The following is a 26708-nucleotide window of genomic DNA, read 5'->3' on the forward strand; positions in this document are numbered from 1 at the left end:
TTACATCTTGTACTGGACCCGCTGAAGGCAAATGATGCATTGCAAAGCAAACAGAGGCTGACCTTTGCACGTTTTCCCATCAGGCTGCAGGGTAAATCCAACTGGGCAACTGCACCGTACCCCTGTCGCGGTATCCTTGCAAGTCCGATCACAGCCTCCGTTATTGACAGCACATGTTTCTGCAGAATGAAAGAGAGAGAGAGAGGGAGAGAGAGGGAGAAAGGGAGTGTAATGAAATGCTCTGGGGGAGGGGAAGGGCACTGCCTCTTTGGGGCAATATCACAACATATGAAAAGCAATGTAAGTTTTAAGCAAGCCAGCTGAAGCAAGCTCAAGGTCATCAGCATCCATGTACTGATTTACATGGTAAATCATTTCTACAAGTCATGATTTCTTTTCCTCCCAAATGGGAGATTTTACTTAGTGTATTTAGTTAGCGTTTTTCAACTCTCTTAGACAATAGGATGGGTTATTACCTATGAAACAAGTTTAAAAAGAAAAAAAAAAAAGTGATTGCCTTTAAAAGCAGAACCAAGCATTCTGTTTTGTGTCAGTCAATGTCTAGCTGAGGTATTTTAAGGTTCACTTTTAAATGATCTTGTAGGCATAATGAACTTTAAAAACAGTAGAAAGCAAAGCAGAGTGCCAGACTTGGAACCGAGAATTTAAAACCCTTAGTTAAGAAAGAGTTAATGGAAAATGAACTACATATATCACTTTGACAAGAATCTACATGCCCAATCTGTTCTTACTGAACTACAAGCAAAAGGCATCTGGGTTTTGTCCACTTAAAGCTTTTTGCAAATTGAAAGGAGTTTGGAGTGGGTGGGAGGGCATAATTGAGGTCACTGAACCCATTCCAAGCTGTGTCATTGAAATTTCCCAGTGCTTGTAGTATGTAGAAGGGTGGCTGGGCAAACACAGGCAAGAGAAAGTTGCAATACTTCTGAGCTTTTACTACAGTGGGCAGCGACTATAAGGTACCACTAGATTAAAAAAATAAAATCTCCAGCTTCATTACAGAAAAAGCAAGAACCCCTCCCTCGCTGCCATTGTTTTGTGTTACTCATGTATGCACATGCACACACCATACACATGCATATGCTCACATACTCACAAACACATCCATAAAAGAGATAAAAGGCAAGGGAAATGATTAACTTTGCTTTGATCAACAGAATGGAGTGGATGTAAGGATGCCAATTTAGCACGTCAGTTTGAACTGTACATTTTTCTGAAAAGTATTTACTTCAGAGAGTAAGTCCTTTTAATAGTATCTTTTTCAGTTGCTCTGGATTTGATTAAATTAAAATACCCCACTGCCCCCAAAGATTGCCATTATTCTACTCAGCTCACCTCTTTCCCTAAAGAGTCTTTGTCATTACTTACTGAGATTTACAGACTCCTATTGCTGAATATTCACAGCCTGTGTCACAATTGTACCCTGTGGACAGGGTCTGACAATCAGCAATAGGATATGCTAATTGGGAATTGCCTTAGAACAGTACATTGATCAAAAATTATTTACACAGAACAGAACAGGCTTTATTTTTCTATTGACTAGTACTAAAAGATTTTTATTTTAAAGTAGCTCGTGCTTTGCCCTCAAGGTGAACTTAGACTGGCCATTTGGAGGGACTTCACTGCTTTTTTTTTTTTTTAAAAAAAAGTGTAACTGATTTTTTTTTTCCTTTTGCACTGGCACAGGCCTCTCCATCAGTTGCGAAATAAGCTCCTGGCACTTAAGACCAAACCGAAACACAGATTTGGGGCACACATGAATTAACAGCATAAGACAGATCTCTGTGTCCATATAGATTCACACATGGTCCTCCAGATAGATTTTAAATTTTCATGTCTGTTTGCTATGTAATACCATCGTGTAGAAAGAGCTACCAGTACAGAAATGGATTTATGCAACTGCCAGGAAGCACAGCTAACAAATGGACTGACATGTTTTCTGAAATGGCTTCCTGAAAATGGAGCTGAGTCTGCAGCTCCTGATTTTCAGGCAGTTCTTGCTCACCTTGCAGGACCTGAATGTAACTGTTTAAGCAATATAGTTCTAATTTTCATCTACTTCTCTGGGAAACACTATTTTTTAGACTTAGGGGTTGAAACTTCAGCTTGAAGAATTCTTCTGCAAATGACAGTACTGCCATTTCCATTTGTACGTGAACGCGTGTGTTTTGTATGTGATCAACAAATCAAATAATAACTTTACCTTTCAAGGAAGGAAAACCATTTCAGGTAATTTAAAATTTTTAACTTAGACACACTTTAAGAGCAGGAGGATGTGCCAGCAGTAAAGAGTTAATGTTAAAACTCAGGAAAAAGTGCTGAAGGTTACGTTTGGCATGGCACCTCAAAGAGCAGTAAATCTTCAGCTAGCAGATTAACTCTGGCATATGAAGACTCCTTTATTGCAGTGCGTCAACACAAAATGAACATAAGCACTAATATTTCTGCTTTCTGGATGACATCCAGTGAAAATGAATAGACACAACAATTTTTTTTTCCCATGGCATGGATGACTGGATCTATAGGGTAAGGGTCATTCAATGAACAAGAGTTATTTCTACGTATAAATAGAAGGAATCAAGCCAGCTTTTCTTATTTTCACACAGATTTAGTAAAACAAACCAAAAAGGGTAAATACCCTGCAACCTTCCTAGCAACTCTGACTTTCATACATGACGAACTCTTAACAGAATGAAGATCCAAGTGAGCAAGAGGACATGTGACAGTACCCCTCACACTTTGGATAATTGGAGAGATGTACTGATGAAATTCCTTAAACTCAAGGTCGTGAGAAAACATCAGTAAAAGAAAGCAAACACGAATAGCAGAATGTGGGAAAGAGGCTACATCAAAGAGAGGAGCTGAGGCCTACACACAGCACCAGCCGAATGCATGACCACCTGTGCTTCTGAGAGGGCTGACACCGACTCATCCCTCACCTCACCACTACCAAACCTTGGTATATATTTGAAACACAAATGCAACTTCTAGGCCTCAAGCCAAGGGCAGAAGCAAATCACTTATTTCCATTCTATCACACTGGAGAAGCTATGGAAGGGAAAGAACAGATGTTAAAAATTGGGTCAAGTCTTCAAGGTGATATTGCTTCTACAGACTATTTCTGCTGGTTTTTTTCTCTGTGAAAGACAACCTCAACATTTTACCCTTTTTTTCGCTTTTGTTTTGTTTGTTTCCAACTTTTTTTGCGCATTTTTGCTCTTTTTTTTGTTCAGATAAGGTAGCAGAAAAAAGAACTGGAAGACACAACTAAAGCAGTGTCATGTTACTGACATATAGAGTCCTTCTGATTATGACAAAGCTCATAATCTGAAACAATTAGATCTTACTGTTAATTTAAAAGTGATGCTTGTAGCCCCATCTACATCCCTACTGAATTCCTACCAGAAAATTCAAGCAGAAACAGGGATCTAAAGAAAAGGACATCTATTTACATACAGCGATCTGGGAGACATTACACTGTATTTTTCCAGTGTGAGCTCCTAATTCTGGAACAATCTCTTGTGTATCTGCTCAATAGATCCACTGACAAGAAATAACTAAAATCATTACCAATATGCTATGGTTTAATTCATAGGAACTCTTGCTGTAACATTAGTCCACTGCACTATGGGATATGCACTGCTTCTGGATATTAAAATACCCAGTTAACAAGCACAAGCTTGAGCTGTTGGTCCTTCATCACCAGCTCAGGAACATTTAGTTACCAGGTGGAGTTACTCCAGTGCCTCAATGGTTTAGCAGTGAAAGAGCAGCTCTTCAGGTTCTACTCCTGAAGCCTTTGAACTAAAGCAGAATCTCTACCAGGTGGCAATAGGTCACTTTCCTGAAAAGAAGAGTCACACTAGGCAGGATTTATTTGGCTTTAACTACTACTAAATGCCTGAAACTCCGAACACATCTCATGGTTTGAGAATATTTCTTAAAGCCTGATTTTCAGCTTGTTCTATGAAACAAGTAAATATAACAATTTAAAATATAAGCTTCTAATAAAAATCTGTTTGTCTGGGGTTTCCTTAAGTTTTCCATTATTTTATAAAGCAAATTTTTGTGACTTCAATTTATCTCATGAACAAAAGAACATGACAAGACTTTAAGGGTATTGGTCAAAATCAGGCAAATCTTGGAATCTTTATTTATTCATTGTTGGTTCAATCTGGACTAAGATCCAAACCAGTTTTATAGGAGCTGAGATATGGTGCAAAGTAGAGCAAAATTACCTAGGCACTTGAGACTAGCAGAGATACATCTGAGGATCATGCAGTAATCAATATTTTAACTAGATCATTCTCTATAATCTTTGATAAATCATGAGGACAGGTATTAAAACTGGACAGGGTAAACACCAATAAAAGCAAGAGGCGGAGGGGGGATCTAGCACCAAGGTGCTTTCTTTAGAGATATAGAGAAGTGACTCTCTGGTCTTTTCTGTTACCCATCATGGCAGTCTGAAGTCAACAGGATCAGAAAAAAGCTATTTGTTTCCAGACTCCTGGTCATAACACAATGACTGGAAAGAGTGGATAAGAACTGTAAAAGTAAGAGCTGCTCTCAAGAATGTGTGTGAAATATGCAAAGAAGTTTTAACAGAAGACAAAAACCCAGCTGTAGTGAAAACAAGAGAACTATGTAACCTAAGTGAAAATGGGAGAGGGAAGCCACTGGAGTCATCACCTACATGCAAGGCAGCCTTGCAGCATCTGTCTCCCAGGAAAAGCATGAGAGGAGCACTGAATGGCACTTTCTTGCTCAGAAAAGGTTGCTCTTGTACTAAATTTAATGGCTGTTCTGTAGGACTTATGATTGCCACTTCCTCTGAATCAGAGAGGAAGGCTGGACTGATCCCCTGTCTTAAGGCCTTGTGCAGAGGGAAAGGATTTTTTTGCAGCAACTAGTAGGCTGTAGATAAAAGACACAGCAGACCCCCAAAACAAAGAGTGTTCTCTAAGTTTGCCAGATTTCTATAAACTGTTTAGTTGACACGGCAAGCAGTAAGTACAGCCGAAAAGAAAGACTTGAAAAGCGGGGAAATGCTTTTTTCACTACCTAGTTCCTACAATTGCCCAAATGATAACGCTAACCAAAGGGCAAGTTAAAGAAAACTAGTAATTCAAACGGCCTTTATTTGGAATTCATTTGCAGTGGACTAAAGCTCATTTGGGTCAGCAGAAACAGGATGACTGGGCTTTACTCTCAAATCTGTGCCATATTATTTTGAGCTTATTCTGAGTCAACATTTACGCTAGGCAAGAGCAATTCTTGATGGAGTAGCCTGGAGCTCAGAATTTAGAGAAGCCATCACATCCAATCAAGTAAATCATAGTCCAAGCAAAGTTATGAGTAACTGTACTCAGACTGTAATCGTATCTACTTCTACACCTGGTATGAATTTTGCACAAGACTTGAACATGGCATCTTATGCTCAGAATAGCTGTCCTAAACTCAGGGGTCAGGCACATAAACAAGTCGATCTCCACACAACGAAAGCTAAATGGTGCAAGCAGGATGGCAGCTTTAGTGCACTCACAGTTTTAGCCAGTGCAACAAGGAGGGATATGTATTAATTAGGCGTTTTTTCCTAAAAAGGTGCCCATGAAGTAATAATTCCTGGCAAATCAAGTGGCATAAAGGGTAAACTGCTCCCAATTTCTCAGCCGATGTGCTGTCACTAAAGCAATTGTAAACTGCTACCGTCTCTAAATCAAGAGATAACCTGTTTACCTATCCTAAGCACATAAAAATGGGTTCATTTCCCTGTATTTGATTCACAGTGAATTAAACAATTAAATCAGCCTCGAACAACTGAGAAAAGATTAAGGATGTCTGTCAAAGATAGCCAAATATATGGCTTTGAGAATTTTGAGAAGGTCTAATCTGAAACCATTAATTGCCATTGTCTGTAACGACTCCTTGCATCACTGTTTAGTGTTTTGGGGCTCTCATAAGGACCACCATCAGGACTCTACTGTGCCAACTGTGTTGAAAAAGTGACGATGGTAGAGTATTACAGCATTTCTATGAGAGGGCAAAATCCTGCTCAGCTGAGTGGTACCAACTCCCTCCCCTTAAAGAATGTTGAGTTCATTTAGTTTAACACACAAAGTGTCTGGACTCAAATTAGTCCTTAATTTGTACCTCCCCTCCTCTCACACCTGACAAAGCACTTTGCTCTATCTGTCTCAAAGGCTGCCTGTGCATACATCTCATTTTTTTCCAGATGGTGCCACAGCACAATCTCCAACATAGAGAACTCTTTCTGAATTTCAGACACAGTGGGGTTTTGGACTGGGGTCCCTTCTCTTCCTCCTAACTTTTATCTAGAGGATCCAGAAATAATTTTAACCACTAGTAGTAGGTGAAGTGCATGACCATGCCTAAGAAAAAGGACTACCTAACTGAATAACAATAATAAAAAAACACACTGAAGAACCCCTGCAAATTCTGAGAAAAAACGCACAAATCCTGAAAGCTTGAAACTTGGAAGAGCATCAAACTTAACTCAGGAAAGGCCATTAAAAAAAAAATTCTGTGGATTATAAAATGAGCTTGTCTTTACATAAGGGAATATGCAGTATGAGTAAGAAAGCCACGAGATGGAGAACAGATGATAAAACTGCTGTTGCCATCCATAAAAAGAATTTTACTGAAAGTAGTAGTACATGAGGTACACGTGCTATGTGATCAGGAGATCAGGGTATAGGGAGGGACCCAAAGGAAAACAAGCACAAGAAGAAACTAAGCACACAAAATATTTCAATTTTCAGTTAAGGGAGAACTATGCTATTCTCATGCAAATTATGCTCTGTGATGCTGAAAGGATAGAGAAAGAGCATTCACAAGAGTATAATAAAGAAACAAATAGCTGTGAACAGATGAAGGAGAAACTGAAAGAGCTTCATATTCAGGGAATGAAAAAGGTAAGACAGAAAGGGTAACTTGCAGGATGTGGAATTCTTCACTTCGTTATGCTTGTCTCCTCATTTCCTTGCAATTTCATGATTGGTAGAATTTTATTTGCATGAAAATAGGATGAGAATTCTGCCCTGCCACATAGGGGATGTGTGACGAAACAACTAGGTGAATCTTACACGGAATCATGAACCCCACAGCTCTCAGTTAAAAAAACCCCTCGATTCCTCTTCAGGGAACACTACATATTTAGGGAATGTCACTTGATAGATTGGAACAGGTGCTTTATAAGCATCCTATGAGTCCAGTCTGGTTCTTAAAATTAACACTTGTAGCTGTGGTGCTCTCTTTAGATAGAGAAGCTGCATTTAAGAAAAACCGAAATTCTCAGAACATCGCGAAGGAGCATTATCTCCTGACCTTGGATAAATCCTTTAATTTAAAATAGGAAAGCAAAACAATGGAAGGTATTGCCAGGAATTCTGGATAAGGTCAGAGTCTTTATTGTCAGCAAAGAAATGAAGAAAAGGGATTTTTACAGGAAATAGCACACCATTCACAAACTCAATGAATAAAAGTGACGGTAACTCAAGATGAAAAGATCTGCCCTTGGGAGACAGAGAATGCATGACTGACCTCAGGGATTCCTTCCCCCTGTTTGCTATGATTTCATACAGCAAAGTAGAACTGACAGAAGGAGTTAAAGTGAGGTCTTGGTTTCACAGTCAGTAACTGAATTATAGAACCTCCTAGCAATATGCCTGCTAATGAAAAGTTTGCAATTCTTTATTGATTAAAGCACAAAAGGATTATGACGAATACAGAGACACACGCTCAGTTTTCTGACAGTGAGCAATTCTAAGTTGGGCAAAAGCCATTCAGAAAAATAAAAGACATATTTTAAGTACTTGGAAAGAGTCCTAGGAGGCAGTACAACAAAGCTAGGTACTGAAGTACACACTGGAAAGGTGCTCTTAGCTTAAAGTGACCCTTGGCAGGCTGTAACTGTGATAGAAGTTAACTGCTTTGAAAGAGCACTTGAAAACAAAACACTAGCTTGTCCATCATCCTGTTCTTTGAGGCAGAAACCTAGGAGTAGTATCACCCTCATCCCATTTTGAAAGAAAACAAAAATAAAGTCTCCAGAATTCATTTTTAATTCACACTGGAATGAAACAGTGTAAGACCTTTGGAAATTTTCTGATGGTAAACCAGAGATCATACACTCTTTACCCCAGTGTTTGGTAGTTTAGGCATTAAATTGCATGTCAGAAACCCAGGTCACATTTTCTACGCTTTTATGTTTACTGAAACTGAAAAATCCCTAGCCCTTATCAGAATATTGATTACCAATAGTGGCCCCAAGGGTGGAACATATACATGAGGCAATAATGAGTTCATCTGATTTTACAGACCAACATTTTCCTTGAACAGGGGTGGAAATACACTGTGAAGGGGTCTTTAGAATAATTTCCTCACATTTCAAATGAATATTCCAACAAGTATGTTCTGTCTGTGTATATTCTCTCTCCCTATTTCTGAAGATCATTCCAGGCAAAAGCAGTGAAAACCAGTTTCCCTACAAAACCTACTTCCAAGAAAAAAGGCTTTTGACAGAAAACTCTCATCACATGACATGATTCTTTTAGGTTAAGAATGCGTGGCTTCAGTTTGCTCTACTGCTCTAGAGCTCATTTTCCTGATCTGCAAAGAAGGTAAATGTGGCTCTACCACGGAGTCCTGAAATCCAGAAAATGGTGGATTTCCATATGAACTACGCTATCACTGTGTGGTTTAAACAGTATTTCAAGAGAGATGTTTGATTTTGGATAAGTTATTCACACTGAGTCAGGAGCAGAGAGATCTTTGGATGCTGGAAGACTACAGAAGGAAAATTTTCATACTGATATGCTGTCATTTTAAACATGGCAGGAGAAAACAATTTTCTTTACGAGACTCTGGTAATTGTAGTTAATTATGTGGATCCTATCTTCCTGTAATCAAGAAAAAGCTGAATGTCTCTCTACTGAAGAGAAAACAGTGATTCAAAGAGAGTCCTGTGTGTCATACAGAGAGGTGGAAGTAGAAAGAAGCACACTAGAGAAATTAGGTTTTTTATTTGTCAGGTGCTCCAGACAAGTCAGCCAAAGCACGCTTGATGTTTAGGATGAAATAGGGCAGCCTAATCCCTAGATAACTAGGGGTTAAAAAAAGATGCCATATGGCTGATTATTAAACTCAGATGACTCAAGGCATATGATGTTGAGTACCACTTTTGGTTCAAATGGGTAAACCCAAGCTCTAAATTTGTAAATCTCTGCCTTTTTTGATGTGACAAATATTTAAATGCTTGCCTTTGCTACAAATGCTTTAAGTTATGAACACAAGCTCAAGTTGTGTAAGTTTTTACTTAACATGATATGAGCAGCTCATTAAAATTCATTGTAGGTACTGGGCTAAAGATATGAAACCTAAACAGCTTTGGCCAGGACAGGATAAACACAGTTACCTTGGCTGATGTTCCCAGGTATTTTCAGGAGGCACAAAATTGGATGAAAGAGCTGACCAGCACACAGAGAAGGGAGTACTGGCATATAATTAAAGTGGCCAGAGCAGGACTTGCACTTTTGATCTATTATTCTGAACTGGCTTCGGCTGCTCAGTGCAATGTTTGGGATCCTTGGAGTTGAGCTGATGGGGAAGTACAATTTCCACAGCAAGCAAAGGCAAAGAGATGGCTCTGCCCCACACAACATGCAGGGAGGATATTCTCTGTCATATAATAATCCATGGCAGAAATGCCCAAAATGCAATTTCCGTAGCTCACATCTCTAGTTCTTGCTGTGCAAAGGAAATTGTTTTACCTGACTGCACACTCACCCTTCCAGGCAGGTAGCTGGGTGCTCATTATAAATGGCTGGAAAGCCACTGATAAGATAATGGAAGAGGAGACATCTGCAGAAGTCAAATGATTCTTACCACAACAAGGGAAAATACACAACTAGTGAAACTAGTTTATTTGCTGGTTATGTGCCAGGAATACAGCCAGACCACAGCCCTGCCTGCAAACAACTCCTAGGAAACTCCCAGGAAAAGGGATTAAATGTAATACAGGTGCACAGATACCTCAGCCTGGCAAAGCTGGTCCTTGCTGGTTTCCAAATGGCACCACAGAAGCAATCTAGGCAGAAGCAAAATTGAGAAGTAACAAAGACCAGCACAGTTCCGATGCACTTTACAGCTTATGCCAGCATTTCAGCTGACAGTAAAATGCTTTTGAGGGCTCTTAGGGTCCAGCTTCCAGGGTAGAGAGTTGCACTGCTGTCTTTGAGGTGGGTTGCAAATAACCTTACTGATGACCCAAGAAGTCGGCGTCCAATGGCAAAATCCTCAGCTGACCTGACACAAAATTAGCTGAGTATGTCTCATGAAGGAGTGAGTTTCTGTGCAGACTTCAGATTTCTGAAGACACCTCTATCAATGGTGTTTTCCTTTCCTTATCACTTTGCATCCCTTAAGCATGCAAGGGAAATTACTACAATTCCTCAGCTTCAGGATGGGCTCATTGTCCTGTTGCTCTTTGCTATACTCAAAAGTACTTTGTACACCCCTCTTCTTGTGACAAGAAAGAACCAACTTTTTATCTTCTAGGGCCAGAGTGAGAATATTTTATGGTCAAAGTGATTTCTTACAACAGTAATCTCGGAGAAGAATGGAAAAGGGAGTGAAGGTGAGGAGGATGCACAGTGTTGGCAGTTGTTCTGAAGTCACCTCATGTCAAGCTCAAATGAACCTGACCCATTGGGCGCTAAAGGGTACAGGAAGGAAAATGGAACATAGTGAGAAATGAGTCAGGTCTGCCTCTTGAAGAAGAGCTGATCAGAGGACAGGATCTAGCAAACAGCCTGCACAAAACATCATGGTTGTGTTGCTAAAACACTTTACAAATTCATGCAGTCTAATAAGGCCTGGGATGATAGCAATTTAGCAAGTGACTGCATTTTTGAAGACAATATAAAAAAATACTTCCTAAAATTACTTGGTCAAAGAGTTGATGTAAAGAGCAGCCAAAGAGCAAAGAATTATCTCTGACTAGGAGAGGAGGACTCCTTGAGTCCAAATTTCAGACAGTTCTACAGTTCTGGTTCCTGAAAGAGGAAGTTTCCAGCTGCCTGTCACATCTTTGTAAGCACTTTACTTATTTGTAAGGGAGCCCAATGGCATAACTGATGTTTTGAATTCTGTGACTAGAATATTAAGTTCTAAAAGAAAGCTTCAGGATATCAACAGACAATTGCTCTATAAAAACTTTGCAGCCTTTTTGAGCAAAAGACAGTGGCCAGGGAAAATGTACAACCCATAAGACTTGATTATTTACAATTTATTTAATGATAAAGTGCTAGGCTGTGGCATGATTTATTTTTACAGTTGTAGACTGTGACAGGGCTGTTTGACTTATGAATTCTATCCAGGTCTATAACAGCAGAAAGAGATACGGAAACATGAATAAAAGCAACTTCCATTGCTGAAGATGCAACACTGGACAAAATATTTTGAAGATAAGTGTATTAGTAGGGTTAACTGGAAATTTGGTGCTTCTAAAGTTGTGTGCTCATACTAGAACGGCTCTCATACTGGAAGGCAGAGCAGATTATACTATGATTCACATTCATTCTGGATTTAGCCTGAAAAAATGTGAAATGCACCAGTCCATTCCTCTAACCAGGTAGGGCAGACTCATGCTATGATGCTGCGACAGAAAAAAGAGTCATGGCAAATAGGTTCCCAAGGAAAAGAAGGTAAAGGAAAATAGAAAAAGTCTCTGCGATGCTCCCAAGAAACACACAAAACATTTTCGAAAAAAATTCTGCTATACCATACAAAAAAAAAGATTTGAACATATTTTTAAGAGCTGAAGGCTGTGCTCAACTAACTGCAAGATGAACCATACCAGGTGCTTGAGAGGACGTAGGGACATTGACTGTGCTCTTCTGCTTCGTAGCAAGTGCAAAGTGTTCTGCAACAAAGGGCATGTAATGTGCCTTAGAGATGATGGTTTTGGAGCTGTGCACCTCTGCAGGATCAATGTCCTTCCTCATCTCATGGCTCAAGGTCCAGTTTACAGCAGCCACCACAGAACCAAGGCAGAACCTCTCCGGGAGCCCCCCTGGAGCACAACTAAGGCTGCACTGCCTCCACTCCATGATGGCAAGGGCCAAGGGGAAGAGAAGAAGAGGGAAATGAGCTGTATGAATGTTCACTGACCAGACAACAGCCATTCTGTGCCTTCCATGTAATGGGAGCACTTTCAACTCTGAATCCAAGTGCTTTTCTCTGATCCAGGGCAATAAGTGACAGCTGGAAGCCCTCGGCATCTGTCTACAAAAAAGTTGAATGAAAATTCCTAGGCAGCTCTAAAGGGAAGTTTCTTGTCGGTCATCAGAGAAGACCAGTTTCTCACCTGCCTCACAAGAGGAGATCTAGATAAGGATACATCAAACAGGAAGGAAAACTGTGTATTTATCTAGTTTTCTCTGTTTAAGATTTAGCCACAAGTCACAGCACTACAGCATGGCTCAGACACAGGCTCCTGTAAGAGCCAGTCTGAGACACAGAGGTGGCCAGACTTGGTGTAGCAAAATGACTGCTATAGGCAGCCCTGTCTGACAGCAACACCTCTAAAGCAATCTTGTCAAGCTTATTCTGAGTCTTGGTTGACATGAAGGGTTATACAGATCACAGTCATTCTGATAGCATGCAGCAAATGACAGGGGACCAGCAAATACCATCTCAGGACTTGTAACTAAAAGCACCTTTCATCAGATTACTAAAATTACATAAAGTCATCTACTTTTCCTACTCTCCCAAGACTGCCTGCAGGAGGGTCAAAAATCACAGTCCATTTAGAAAAACTGGGAAAAAAGTTTCCTGAGAAGCCTTCCACTACTTCCTAAAACAGCTTTTTAGAAAAACATCTGAAGACATATGGAATTTCATGGAAATGCCACTACACTTTAGAAATGAGTAAGGCTGCATTAAAAAAAAAAAAAAAAATTCTGAGTATCAGCAATCAGCAGAAACAAACAAATAGAAAAGTCCATATATATTAAGCTACCCGCTCAGATATCACTCACTAATTAAATTTCTTTTCCTCTCTAGTCAGTGTTTTTCTACGGAATCAATGGTTTAAACACAGCATGTCCAGAAACTCCCAGCTCTCAGCTGATACTTGCTAATACAGGAGGTACTGAAGAGTGTTTTGCAAACTGGATTTTAAACTGTCTCCTTAAGCTTATTTCTAGGGTCTGTGTTCAGCTTGGAACTTGCAGACCTGGTGTAATTAAGAAGGCTGTTACTAACTTTTTAAAGGCTAAACTTTCTAATGCTATTTGTCAGGACTCTTGGAAACAGTGTGAGCTTATTTTCAGGTTGGATATTTATTTTTTTCAGAGGGTGAGGTATCAACACAGTGCACTATGTTGCTCAGTACCTCTAGAAAGTACTGTTTATGCTATTTGTGGCTGGTCAAACTCACCATTGAGACCCAGAGGGTTGCATTCTTCAGTGGTCTAGAGGCCTTTTGGCATGTTTATTTTCCTGACTTCTTGTGAGACTATGCATCTTATTGAAATTATTGATAAAAGTGTTAACAGCACATTTATAAAGCAAGATGAGCTGTCTCATAGCTTTTGTCAGGTTAAATTATTTGAAATTGTGTATCATTAAAATATAAGACTATATGGGTCACCTGCTAGGTCTGCAAACTAACTGGAAATTAACAATCATTGATAATCTAAAAATAAAGGAACATATGCCCAGGTTTTCAAATGAAGGAAGATATTTTACCTTAATTTTGTCATCTAATACCCTTACAGATTCATAACACTATGCCATTTCCTACTCAGTGGTTGTATGCTGGCCTCTAGGTAAAGGGACTCCTTCTCATGGATGACAAGATACAAATGATATGGGAACTGTATAAATATTTCCACCTACTGCAACTATTAGCCCAGCAATCAACTAAATATTCAAAGTGAGGCTTTGGTCTCCTCAAGGCGGTCACTCCAGATAGGCATGGACACTCACAGGCAGAGCTGAGCTTTCCAAAGGCTAGCAGGACAGTCTGCAAAGGACTCAGTGGTTTTAAGAAAAGAAAGAGTAACCCTGAGGGAAGAGAGCAGAATTTTGTACTGCTAAAGTCTCTTCTGTGGTGATGAATCCCTGTCTTGTAAGAGGGTCCATTGCGTACATCTCACCAATGGTCACTGTGCTCAAAACCTAGTGGAAATAATTTTATGAGACGAGTAGGGCATCAGAGTGGAAAATACAGAGAAATAAACCACCTGAAAACCTCCCAGCATCATTCAGCAGTCTGTGCTACTCTGTGCTCTTTGTCTCATGCAAAATCTGGCAGAGGCCCAGCTGCTCAACCCTTTCTATACCCAAAAGGTCATTCTCACTAACAGCCAGAAATGTAAAGCGAAGGAGACAAGCACAAGGGCGTGCAATGGGTTAACTGAGAGCAGAAGCTGAAGAATTATCTTCACTGTTCAGTGCACTTCCTACTCTCTTCCACTCTCAGGCTCCAACAACACAGAGAAACAAGCCATGCCTCAGAAAGAAGAATGTACAGAAGCTCACTAGTCACTAGGAAAAGATCTTTCAGTGGTTACTAAAATAGCTGCACAAAGGAAATCAGTGAATTTCCAGTCATATTATTTACATTTGAATCAAAAGAACATGAAATTTTAATTAGGCAAATACACTTGTTCATTTAATACTAGGGATGTAACAGAACATTGATTTATATCGTTATCATCATCATCATAATCCATTTTTAAGTCAATAGGCAGATCCGCAATAGGAGATTTTTCAGGAATTCTACAGCAACACATACACACAAACACACAAATCACATGTAAAAAGTAGCTTGCATAAGCTAAGTAAGGTTAATGGCAAAAGCTTCTTTCTATGCAGAGAAAACTGAACATTAAAGCTGCAGCATTAGGGAAAAAAAAAGTTTAAAAACAAGGAATGAAGTTGTACAACAGATGAGAACTTAACAAAATCGGTGACCTTTCCACACAGATGAAGTCAGGTTAAAAAAAAAAAACCAAAAACAGGCCAAACCAAAACCAAAGGAGACCAAAACCAAATGAGACCAAAAGAGAACCTCCCCCCACACACATACAGACAAAAGTGAGAGCACAACAAAGGAAGTGGAAGAAAAGTGTTACCCATAAGTAGCCGCCGTTTCACCCGCTTGTCCACATCAGCTACTGACGTGGCATTGTACTCAGAACTCTCAATTGCAGCCTCATCCTTCTCTAAAACACAAGTAAGGGACAAACATGGAGCAGTTGGTTAATCACAAGCCCAATTTTCCGCTGCCTAAGACAGTTTCTTGGCATGGCACAGCCAAAGCCAAGAAGCAAGGCATGAAAGCACTAAATCCCCGTTAGAGAGTTAATTCCCTTTGAGAACCCAGGAAAAAATTAAAAGGGTGTTTAGGGAAAGGAGGAAGAAAGAGGGTGAGAAGGAAGAATGGTCAACTCAGAAGTAATTAACCACACAGAAGAAGGTGGATTTCTACTGGAGAGCAAGACAGCTAACACGGGTGCCCCAGAGAGGTGTTAATGATGAAAATTAAAATTCAGGAAGGCTAAACACATTACTGAAGACAAACTAGGCTAATGGGGGCACCAGTATCTGAAGGTGACAAGCAGAAGACAGAGAAAGAGAGAGAGAGAGAGAGAGAGAGAGAGAGAGGGAGAGAGGAGTCCGGTGATGGATGGGCACGGATGCACCACAGCCTTGTACACATTGACACACTGAGAAACGAAACAACAGCATGCAAATTAAACAACAACAACAAAAATAAACAAACAACAAACCAAACAAACACAAAAAAAGATCAATTTGGGCAGTGCTGGTTGCCTGCTTGTCTATGAAACACTACTAGCTAAACATTCAACGCTAGGAAAGATGTTGCAAGAACAGGGTTTAGTAATTTTATTAGCATGCGGTGAGCAGGATGATGTCATCAGAGGTCACTTTACAAGGTAGTCTCTGACATCCTACATATTAGAGTTTCATATGTAATGAGGACTTTGCTTATTCTGCATTAGAAATACACAGAAACAGTCACAAGTGTGAGAATAGATGATCAGTAGGTGAAATAAAGATTTCTGACACCAATGGAGAAGCAGCAGCTGGGTAAATAAAATGATTTGTAGGAAAAGGGAAATGCTCATTAGGAAAACAAAAAACGATAATGCAAGTGGGGACTTTCACATGCAGCAAACATTAAAAAAAATAAAATAAAAGGTTAAGACAAGCAAACAAAGACAAAATATGTTAGACAAAAGGTCAACAAGTATTTATCTGGCATTGCAGAAGTTTGCATTCTTGCAGTGATGCCTGGAATATATACACCACTGAAGACAGCAAACACTGGAATCACTGAAGTGAGGAGGAGGAGGAGGCTGGCAGGTTTTGTTTGTGGCAACTCTACATGGTTGAGTGGTAACAACAAGTTGTTTTGTTTTGTTTTTAACAAGTTCTAGATGGGATCAGGCTGCAATAGAGGCTTTTGTTTGAGTTTGTTTTTTTTTTTTTTTTTCTCTGTAAATAATTAATAAACGTCAGTTATCAGACAAGACAGGCAATCAGGAACCATCACCAGAAAGCAGGAATAAAAATGTAAAAAATAAATAAAAAAATTAGAAGTATTCTAAGAGAAAGAACTATTTTAGAGGGAAGAAAATCAGCACAGGCAGTAATACGTGACTTACATCACAAGACCAAGGAATGTAACAAGGAGTTGTATGTTTTACATTACAAAAATGGGAAAAAATAAATAGATGCAATGTACACAGCTTTAAAAATAAATTTTTACATGCTGGACAAAATAGAACATCAATCCAAGGATATTAGCGAACAATAATAAATAGAATATCAATTATCTATTGAATAAAACCTGCTCCCAAGGCTCTCACTCTTGCAAGTTCTGCCCATCTGGAACTGTCACAGGACAGGGATTATAGGATGGAGCCCTCTCTGTTATCAGAGGCACATCCTGAGAGATCCCCTGCACTCAGACACACCTTGTGCAGACAAAAAGGCAGAGCCCAGCTCTGAGCCCTGTTCAGCTTTACCTCTGCCAGCATAAACCTCACCCTACCCCACAACTTGTGCAATTACACCCCTCAAAAGCAAGCAAGGCTCTGGGCAATCACGGAGCTTTATGCCATGGATCTGACCAAGACAGGCTGGCTAAAGGCAACTGACAGACTTCCATGGGTTTCAAATGCTCTGTCTTGCAGTATAGGAGAGAAAATATGATAAATATGTGTCTACGTTTTTTTAACCTCAGGAAATGACTAAGAATTTGTAAGAACTTGAAATTATACAAACAAAAAAAAGTCAACATATCTGCAATGCCAATGAAAGCCATTATGGATTTCAGGTTCTGATCTGAGAGTAAGAATTTTCAAATGTTAACTTGCACTATGCAAAAATGCACTTTTCAAATTTTTTTTTTTTTTTTTTTTTTTTTTTTAAAGTGGAGTGGAAAGAAAAGATGTTAAGCAAATTACACATTTTATAATCATAAACATCTGCAAAGCATCTGCCAAGATGCTCCATGTCCTGACTGGCTTTTTCCGGCTGGTATTCTGAATGAAAGCTTAGTCACTACAAGTGTTGTAGATTTTAGAATCACGAAACATACACCAGGGAAGAAAGCACATAATGATGACTCCTTTTCCCTGGTAACAACTCAGAAAGGGAGGTAATTTTTCTAACCTTGCTCAAGCAAGGAAGTCTTGACTAACAAACGTGAACGAACGAAGAGCTGAACTTTCATTCAAAATGATGAACGTTCTACGCCTTTTTAACTTCAAAAATAGTTGCGAACAGAAACACGAGTTACAAGCGGGTAACAAAGGGATACTTCATCAACAAACGTTGTGACAGAACATGCACAAACGCTTCACTGTGTGCCTGGCTGAGCCAGGAGCTGCTGGAGCACCCTTCTGTCAGCGCTGGCAGCACGGAACCCCTGCGGGACACACACACACACACACGCACCCACGGACACACGCGCGCACACACGGCACGGAGATTGTGAGCAACCCGAAATCAAACGTGCTGCAGAGAAGTACTCACCAATGCAGGTTCGGCCATCTGAGTGCAGGGCATACTTCTGATGACAACCACACACAGGACCAGTATCTGTGTCATCACAGGTGTGCTGGCAGCCTCCATTCCCATAGTTACAGGTTACTAGTTAAGCCCCATATGAATGTGTATATATGTATATATAAATAAAATGACAATGAAACCAATTAGTCTTGAGAGCCTTTCAGAACACAGAAGAGCAGTAACATACCAAGACACAAGGCAACATAACATTTGTGCTTGCTTTTATTTCAGTTTCTTCCTTCTGCCCCCTCCCTGTCTCATGCCCTAGCCTCAATCCATACAGTGAAGAAAAAAAGAGAAAGAAAAATAAAGGCATTTCCCCCACTCTATTTGTATTAATAATTTTAGTGTGACTCTTAGCCAATTGCATGTCTTCCTAAAAGCTACTTACTTCATATACATGATGAAACTAACAGTCTACCAATACAAATGTATCGTTTCAGGTCTATAGACAGCATCTCTCTTTCACTACTCCTTCATTCTCTCAGTAGGGGAAGCAGAGACCAAGAAGCAAGAACAGAACCACAGAAGTCTTGAAATCTACTATATCAAGTCCTGCCCCCTCCTAAAGCAACTAGTTTAAAAATAAAACAGGAAATGTTTGTTTGTGGGTTTTTTTTTTTCTCCTCTGCAACAAAAAATACACAGTCGTTACGGCTCTGCCATGTGCTGGCCTCAGCCAGGAGGGAGGCACTGGAGATGCCACTTTCACTTCCAGGAATATAGCGAAGAACAGCTTTTAGCAATTCAAATGTCCTCTGGTGAAAAAGTACTAAACATCCATTAAAGCAAACATTTTTCATGAGAATAGGTAGAGTTTTGAAGGTTACAGGAATTAGTAGACCAGATTAAATTAATTTCCTTTGTCACATGATGAATTTAATTTCTGCCAGCTAAGACAAACCAGATTTAAAATATTAAGCTGGCTAGCACCATTCAATAAAGCCTCTCACTTGTCCCTGTGTCATTTCATCCTTTGCAGCTGGACACCTTGATGCCGAATAACAGTTCTGATCTGACTGATTTCTGAATTCAATTTACTGTCGTTATTTGGACTAGGTTCGTTGCTGGTAAATATATACCGGCAAATATGAGGGAACATTAATATGCTATTATTTAGTTATGTACTCATCATTTCAGAGGACTTAAATGTTTTGAAAAGTTATCATTATTTAAATGCAGACTACATTTATTTAAACACTGCCTCCCAGCAATCAGAAGGAACTTCCTCACATCGGTCTTGGCGGAATTTTCCTTCTAGATAAGAATTTATAAAGGAGGCAGGATAACAAGTTGCAATATACAGTACAGCCAAGATAATGATTAACAGGATTTGAAAATCATGTAACTAACTAAAATCTGAGGTTGTATCTAATGCAAGAGGGCTAAGTTCATGTATTTTCCCACTGAACTCAGTGACCCCGCTTTAATTCTAGCTCCTGAAAATGGAGTAGACCGGAATTTTCCATCACAGTAACTAGAAATGAAATATCCCACCTCTGGTGTGAGTGCCTCAGTGCTGAGCAGCCATGTCACTCTCAGTAATCATGGAATTATTTAGCTTAAAATGGAACAGTTCTTAAAAAAGCAACTGAGGGAGACCCACCACAGCATACCCAGCAGAATTCCCATTAAAACGTCCTGCCAGTATGGGAACCACAAGTTTACAGTTTCAGCTCCTGAATTCTGGCAAAGATCACAATGGGAATTGTCCACCTCTCAAGTGAGTACAGACCTGAGGCCGCTATAGGTGTAAGCATCCTTGGTCCTTCCCAGTGTACACTTGGCCTAAAACCCCTTGTGCTGTTCAGAGATAGAGAGGGAATAGCCTTGGTGCCTGGTGGCAAGAATAATCTGAGAAGAGAGACTGCCTGGATTCCCATCTCACATTCCAGGAGTATCACTGTTCTATCCAACTGGAAAGAATGGCAGTGAGAAAGTTGGGGAAACCTGCCTGACCCATGTTCCCTTTTTGGAGCTTGACAGTTTGTGCATTAGATTGGAAAATGCAAACTGTGGGTTCAGCCCAATCGGACAGAGGAGGGAATATATCAAAAATCATAAGAATCCTAAACTTGCAAGGCATTACATTACAAAACCCCCTAAGCAACAGCCACCCTCGAGCATTCTTTCTCCTTCTCCATTTTTATAGCCTACCTGATAATTTGTTTTTGTGAAAAAATAGCTGAAGCAAATCAGCCTGCTCTGCATCCAAAGGAAGCAACATTTCTTTCCCTTTAACACAGTAACATTTTGCTTTTTATTTTTGATGCAAAACAGACAAAATTCTATGACAATTCTCTGTTCTTGAAAGTCCCCCCCTTCCCAATTAAGACAGGCTTTTATTACTTGACCCCATATGCCTCTAGGACTATGTGGAGTTTCTATCCTTGTTGGACTGCAAGTGCCATCACCAATTAACTTAAAGGTGTTTATGCCAGATGTTTAAATACATTTCTAGCCAAGAGTATTTTTACTGAGGATTTTAAAGTGCAACCAGCAACAAAGTGCATATTTAAAAAAGGTGACTGCAGTGGTTATTTTTGGCATTCCTTGCTGAAAGCCTCTGCTGGCAGAGATGAAAATACCTTAACATGCTTGCTCTGACCCACGTAATACGAGGAACTTTTCCTTACTATATTTGTCTATGAAAAAATTGCATTAGACTGATGGCATTTATAGCAAATCCTGCAGAATCACACACTTTTACAGCTTCCCTGCACATTAAAGTTACTGGCTCCTGTTCTACCCAGTCCATGAATGCACATGTAGGTCAGTTCCTTTTACTAATGTCTCCTAGAAACATTAGTAAATCATGTTTTTGAAGGATTTTAATTTCTGTCTAGACTACAATTTATTTATTTATTTTAAGTAACTTGAGTCAACATTTTGAAGTTTGACAGCTCTACAGGTGAAATAGGCACGAAATCCAGTTGTAAAATACGTCACTTCAATTTTCTTCCAACCCTCATTCTGTGGCAGTGACACAGTGGGAAGTTTCTCTTGCTTAGAGGAAAAAAAATCATAATTATTTAAAAGCAAATGGAAATCCAGATCTACTCCATTTTTGTCAGAAAGAATTAAAGCAATATTAATGAGAATAAGTGAAGTGTTATTTTAAAAAATATTTCTGATAAATTTGGACTCTGCAGCTATGCTAACAACTGTGTGCTCATTCAGAGTCTGACATTAAAGAGGCAAACAGAGGCAAAGTGGTAAATTCCAACAGAAACAGATCACCTTAAAATATCATAAATCATGTCAAAATGAAAGGGATGGAAAACAGTGTTGTTTTTTTTTTTTCACCAAACAAGAATATTCACCTATCTGTTAGAACTCAGACACACTTAGCCCCACGTGGCAGATTTAAAACCAGAGTGACATCTTTTGACAGTGCTTCAACATTTGCATGTGTCGTAAGTGCAGTCAAGATGCCAGGCTCTTTCCCTCAGTGGGAGAAATGCCCTGTACATCAGCAGAGAAGCCCTACAATGACACACACCCTCTGTGGGACACGTCCAGTGCTGGCAGCCAAATAACCAGTCTGTTCTCCCAACACTCCTTCCATGTGGATAAAGAGATTTAGGGCTGACCCTGGGGCTTCAAAGTGCCTTCAAACCAGATTAATTCTTTTCACTGACTACAATGCTCAGGGTCCTGGGCTGGCCAGACACTTTTCAGGCCCTGGCAGGTGGCATAATGGCCCTACCTGTCCACCTGGCCACACTGGAACCAGCAGCATCTACTCAGTTTGACTGGACTGAGCCAAACAGTCCTGAGACACAGCTTGGCATTACAGTGCCAGGGCTTACACTCTTACAGAGAAATATTTGGACTAGTCTAGAAATGACATTTTCATCATGAAAAATGAGAAACAACTGTCTGAAAGAGAAATAACATCTTAAAGAACAAGAAGGATTTTAATGTACATATTCCACTAAGTACTGATATTGATATTCCATGCTAAACTCCCTAGAAGACAGAAAATACCAATATTCGGCCTCACTCTACATCCTAAATCCTTTTTTTCAGTGCTTCTGTGAAGTTTCACAGAACCCTCTTTCTGGTCAATCTTACACAGCCATGAAAAGAAGTACTTGAAAACATATGGCCAATTATTTAATCTAGCATTTATTACTCAGTAACCTAAAAAATTGCCCAAGACAACAGTGTCCTGATCCTGTCCATATGTGGACCGAATGGGCTTCCCAAATGAGCATATTGTCATTCCAGATATCTTGAAAACTGCACTGTTTCTTAACTAAATTGGCCATTAAATATATAATTTGCATAAATATATGGGCACCTCTATGTGATAAAACTGTGCATCCGATATTTCTTATTCTAGTTTGGCTTTACATTTTTAACATTCTGGGGATCTTGGTACTGACAGCAAACAGTTGCATGAGGACAGTCAGCAGGAGCTGAAAAGCTGCCACTTGGCATAGGGAGGCTGGCATTTTATTGTAAAAGTACTAGACAGGATTTTTAGAATTTGCACTAGCCCTCCTGCTCACTGAAATCATTATTATCCAAGGAGGCAGATAAAAACAGTTGAAGGTAGGGTTACCCAGCATTTTTCATTAAGATTCAGCTTTTACTTGTTTATAACTCTTTCAGGCTGCAGCTTGTGAATCTGCTTTAGATTTCCCCTTATTTTTAAGATTCCAGCTAAGTAAGAGAGGAACATAAAATATCTTGGGTTTTTTGTATTTGGGGGAAAAAAAAAATCTTCAGTTTATCAAATTCTAATGCAATCGTGCTCAGGAGCAGAATCTTAGTATCTATCATGGATACAGATGTAGAAACAAGAGGTAAATTCCCATGTGTTTTTGAACATAATCTGGAGCCAAATTGACTGCTCTGAAGTATTTTCTTTCTGCTGCCAGCAAGTATCTATGAAAATCACTGACAAAGCATAGTCTCCTTCTGGGCTTGTGTACACCAGAGGTCATTAAAGTCATTTACAGGAGTAGCAGTAAACTCCCAGAAGCTGAAGTTTACTGGTGCTTTGGATCTAAAGGATGCAGCTCATCCAAGGGATCACGTATGGATCTGTGTCATTCTGCTTGGTGTATTTCTGGAGGGCCTCTTGAGGTCCCTTTCAGCCTCAACACTTCAGTGTTTTCTTAACATGTTGGGCAGCTAGAAATTGCATACTTAAAATTTACTCTAAGAAAACATTAAGGCTGCAATCTTAAGCACTCAAAAGCCAGACTGATACAAAAACCTATTTTGTCATGATAACTCTCTCCTTAATGACAAATGCAGAAAATGCTCCTGTCTCATTTAGTGCCTAATGAAGCTGGGGAAAGTCAGGGCTCTGGAAACAGCTGGGAATCTTTTCTCATCTACTGCAGAGTGAGTAGCAAACCAGAAATAAACTGCCAAGAAAGAACTTTCTTGTTCAGACAGTGAAAAGAGCCTTAAAAACTCAAACCTATTTCTGCCTTCTCTGTGGAATTCCTACTTAGAGCTTGGCAAGTCACTCAAATCTCTTCTATTACAGGTTACTGATATTATAGTCCTTTCTCTGTGGCACTTGCAAATATAGTTGGAGCCATCATGAGTTTGGCTTGGATCACATGAATGTGCTGTAAATGCTTAGCTGGGTTCTGTGTGGCTCTTGTTAATCACCTATCACTACTAAATGACTTTACAATAATATCTTTATATTAATTTCTTACTTTTAAGATGGGCAAAGCAGTTCTTTTTAACTTGAGAAGAGTATTTTGAAAATGCATTACTAATGTCTACAAAGCACTTTGATATTACAGTAATGAGTATCATGGGAAAATCCATGAGGGAATGAAAAATTTTACGCTCACAATAGGGTTTAAACAGCGTGCAGCAGGAAAGGCATGACACTAAATTATGGAGAAGAAGCCACTGAACACAAGCCTGTTTAATGAACACTGACCATCATGGACACTGAATGAAGCAAGAGTGACTGCCTTTTCAGCATGTGAAGGTAAATGATAAGATGGGATGTGATTATGTAACTACCACGCAATGACAATCCTGTGATGCATGCATAAAAAGCATGGAGCTTTCCTCCAAGTGCTTCTGCTTTCTAACTTATTTTAACATCTTCCTTTGAGGAAGACTTGAATCATTTCTAAAGGCCTTGGGCCAAGACATTTGAAAACCTCTCCTAGTGGTCTGACTGAATTGCAAACTGGCTGATGAAGGTTCACCCAGAGGGGTACTAGGTGTACTAAGAGATATTACATTCTCTGTCACTTGTTCACATTAAAAAAAACAGAGCAGCAAGCTCTGACAAACCTTGAAAGGCATGGACGGACTCCTGGAGGACCACGATAAACCAGCATAACTGAGAGGGATAGAGGGTTTTACAAGGGTGCATCAGACCCTGCCAGTCCCTGCTAAACAGGGCTGCAGACCCAGCCCAGGCTGGCAAGTGGGAAGTGTCTAGCTCTTCAACACAGTGGAACTGAGTAGTTGCAAAACTGCAGGCCAGGGTTTAAGCCAATTCCACTGAAATGGTTAGCTGTGGAAAAGGTGGTGTGTTTTGTGGTGTTTTTTTTTTTTTTTTTTTTTTTTTTTTTTTTTTTTTTTTTTTTAAGTTGAGATTTGGTTTCAGAATTAGGCTTCTATAAATAGCCTGCTGTAATCTCACAGTTATTGTCCCAAACTATCTGGCTACACCTCTATACTTCTGTGCATTTGGAAGGACTAGAAGTAATTATTTTAAATAAGACTCTGGATCATACTTGCAGAATTTGCTTTGTAGAGGCTGGTGTGCTTCAAAGTGAGCTCTGCAGCCTAGGAAAACTCAGTGTTCCTACTCAAGTTCCATACTTCCAACTACAATTTGAACACCAGAGGGCACAGAATAAATTGAGGTTTTCACTGTATTAAACCCTGAGACACATAGAAATAATGTTCCAGAAAAGGCTCTAATCCTCCTGCCACCATCTATTACTGAAAATCCCAAAGAATATAAGGATTTGAGGAAACAAATAATAACAATGTTAGTAAACATCCTCCCACACTTCACCAATGTAGCTGATGTTGCACTCCAATTAAGAGCATGAAATACTCACTTCTAATAAACACTGAGAATGAAAATTACCATAAAGGCATTTTTCTCTGTGCTTTTGCCTTTAGCCCTGTATAGCCTCTTAATATGGACCAGAAATCAGGCTGTACATGATACCATGTACATGTACCTACTTTTGTACACACCATGTACAAATACCATGTGGCATTTATTTACAACATTCAGAAATGATTCTTTTGACTTTGTACTTGGGAACTAATATCATCTACATGTGTTTACACAGTGGAGATCTCAGGAAGAAAAAACCTGAAGTATAGGAAAGACTGTCTCAAAAATACTGGCCCTGTGCAAAGCAGCAAACATTTTATGTTGTTTTACTGCACTTTTTTTTGTCTCTCAAAGCTACCTAGTAGGAATGCAAGCTATTGGACTCAGTTTGCATTCCCTAAGACTCACTGTAGCCATCAGAAAGACTCAGTTCTGAAGCTTTCAGGTGACAATGCTGAGGTCAATTATTTGAACCTCTACAGAACAATTTCTAATTTTGTGGGCTAACGAGTACCTGCATCTTTAGTATCCCAGCTTCAAGAATACACCACTCTGGACTTTGCTCTGAAGAACAGTATTTATGATGGAGCTGCATGTTTTCCAAGTAACAATTCTAGGTAGTGAGCAGTGGAATCAAGACTAGAGCAATCATTTCTGGCTTTTAAAAAAAATTGGAACTGACACCCTTAATTTGATAGCTCTGGTGGGTTTATCATTAAATTCACTGATGCATCCACCTTTGTGGACCTTCAAAATATTGCAAGCCAGAATCCACTATGCTTTATTTGTATTGCTTTACTAGGAAAGTCCGGATTAAAGTGATCCCTCACTTTTCTGCATTCACAGGAAAGTAGAAAAGTTACTGTTTTGATAACTGAGCCACTGCCAACATTCTGTTATCCAATCCCTCTTATCCATCCCCAAATGCATCTTCTACCGCAAACCGCCCCCCCCCCCCGCCATTACTAAAATTGCAAATCACCTTTGGCCAAAACAAAGTTAACTTCTTCTGGAACATAACAACAATGAAGAAAACAAGACATTTTGGAGCATTTGAAATTTAATCTTCATCTACCTACATTTGCAGTCCTTCTGGTTTTTGGCAAGTTCAAAGCCAGGTCTACATTCACAGGCAACCCCACCTTTGGGTGTCTCCCGACAGATGTGCGCACACCCATGATCTTTGTTCATACAGTTCATACCCTCTGCGGAAAAGAAAAGGAGAAAATATTAGTATTAAAATAAAATTAAAAAATAATTATGCGTAGGCAGTCCTCCAATAACTTTATCTGTAACTTTTATTTTTCATCTGGACCGTGTTCCACAAGACAAAAGAACAGAGTTGAAAAGTGATATACAGTCCACAAAACAGTGTAATAAAAGACAAACATGCTCTGGGGCAAATATGAGCACTACTGTGTGTCTCTGTTTCATGTAGAAACTTGGGATTTCTCTATTCTGTATCTATATTCTAATCTTCCAT

General features: G+C 39.5%; 1 protein-coding gene across 2 annotated transcripts in view; it reads right to left on the reverse strand.

Annotated features, from left to right (window-relative positions):
* Positions 1-26708, reverse strand: part of SCUBE1 (signal peptide, CUB domain and EGF like domain containing 1) — a 190369-nt gene that overhangs the window by 66883 nt on the left and 96778 nt on the right. The window contains exons 5-8 of one of the 2 annotated variants that reach the window (XM_040062022.1): positions 26305-26430; positions 18118-18234; positions 15186-15275; positions 63-179 (exon numbers count right to left, since the gene is read on the reverse strand). In XM_040062022.1, the coding sequence (XP_039917956.1) occupies positions 63-179; positions 15186-15275; positions 18118-18234; positions 26305-26430 (450 nt within the window). The remainder of the gene's footprint in view (positions 1-62; positions 180-15185; positions 15276-18117; positions 18235-26304; positions 26431-26708) is intronic. The other variant, XM_040062023.2, reaches the window with a different exon arrangement.

This window comes from Hirundo rustica, chromosome 4 (genome assembly GCF_015227805.2).
Source record: "Hirundo rustica isolate bHirRus1 chromosome 4, bHirRus1.pri.v3, whole genome shotgun sequence".
NCBI classification, from domain to species: domain Eukaryota; kingdom Metazoa; phylum Chordata; class Aves; order Passeriformes; family Hirundinidae; genus Hirundo; species Hirundo rustica.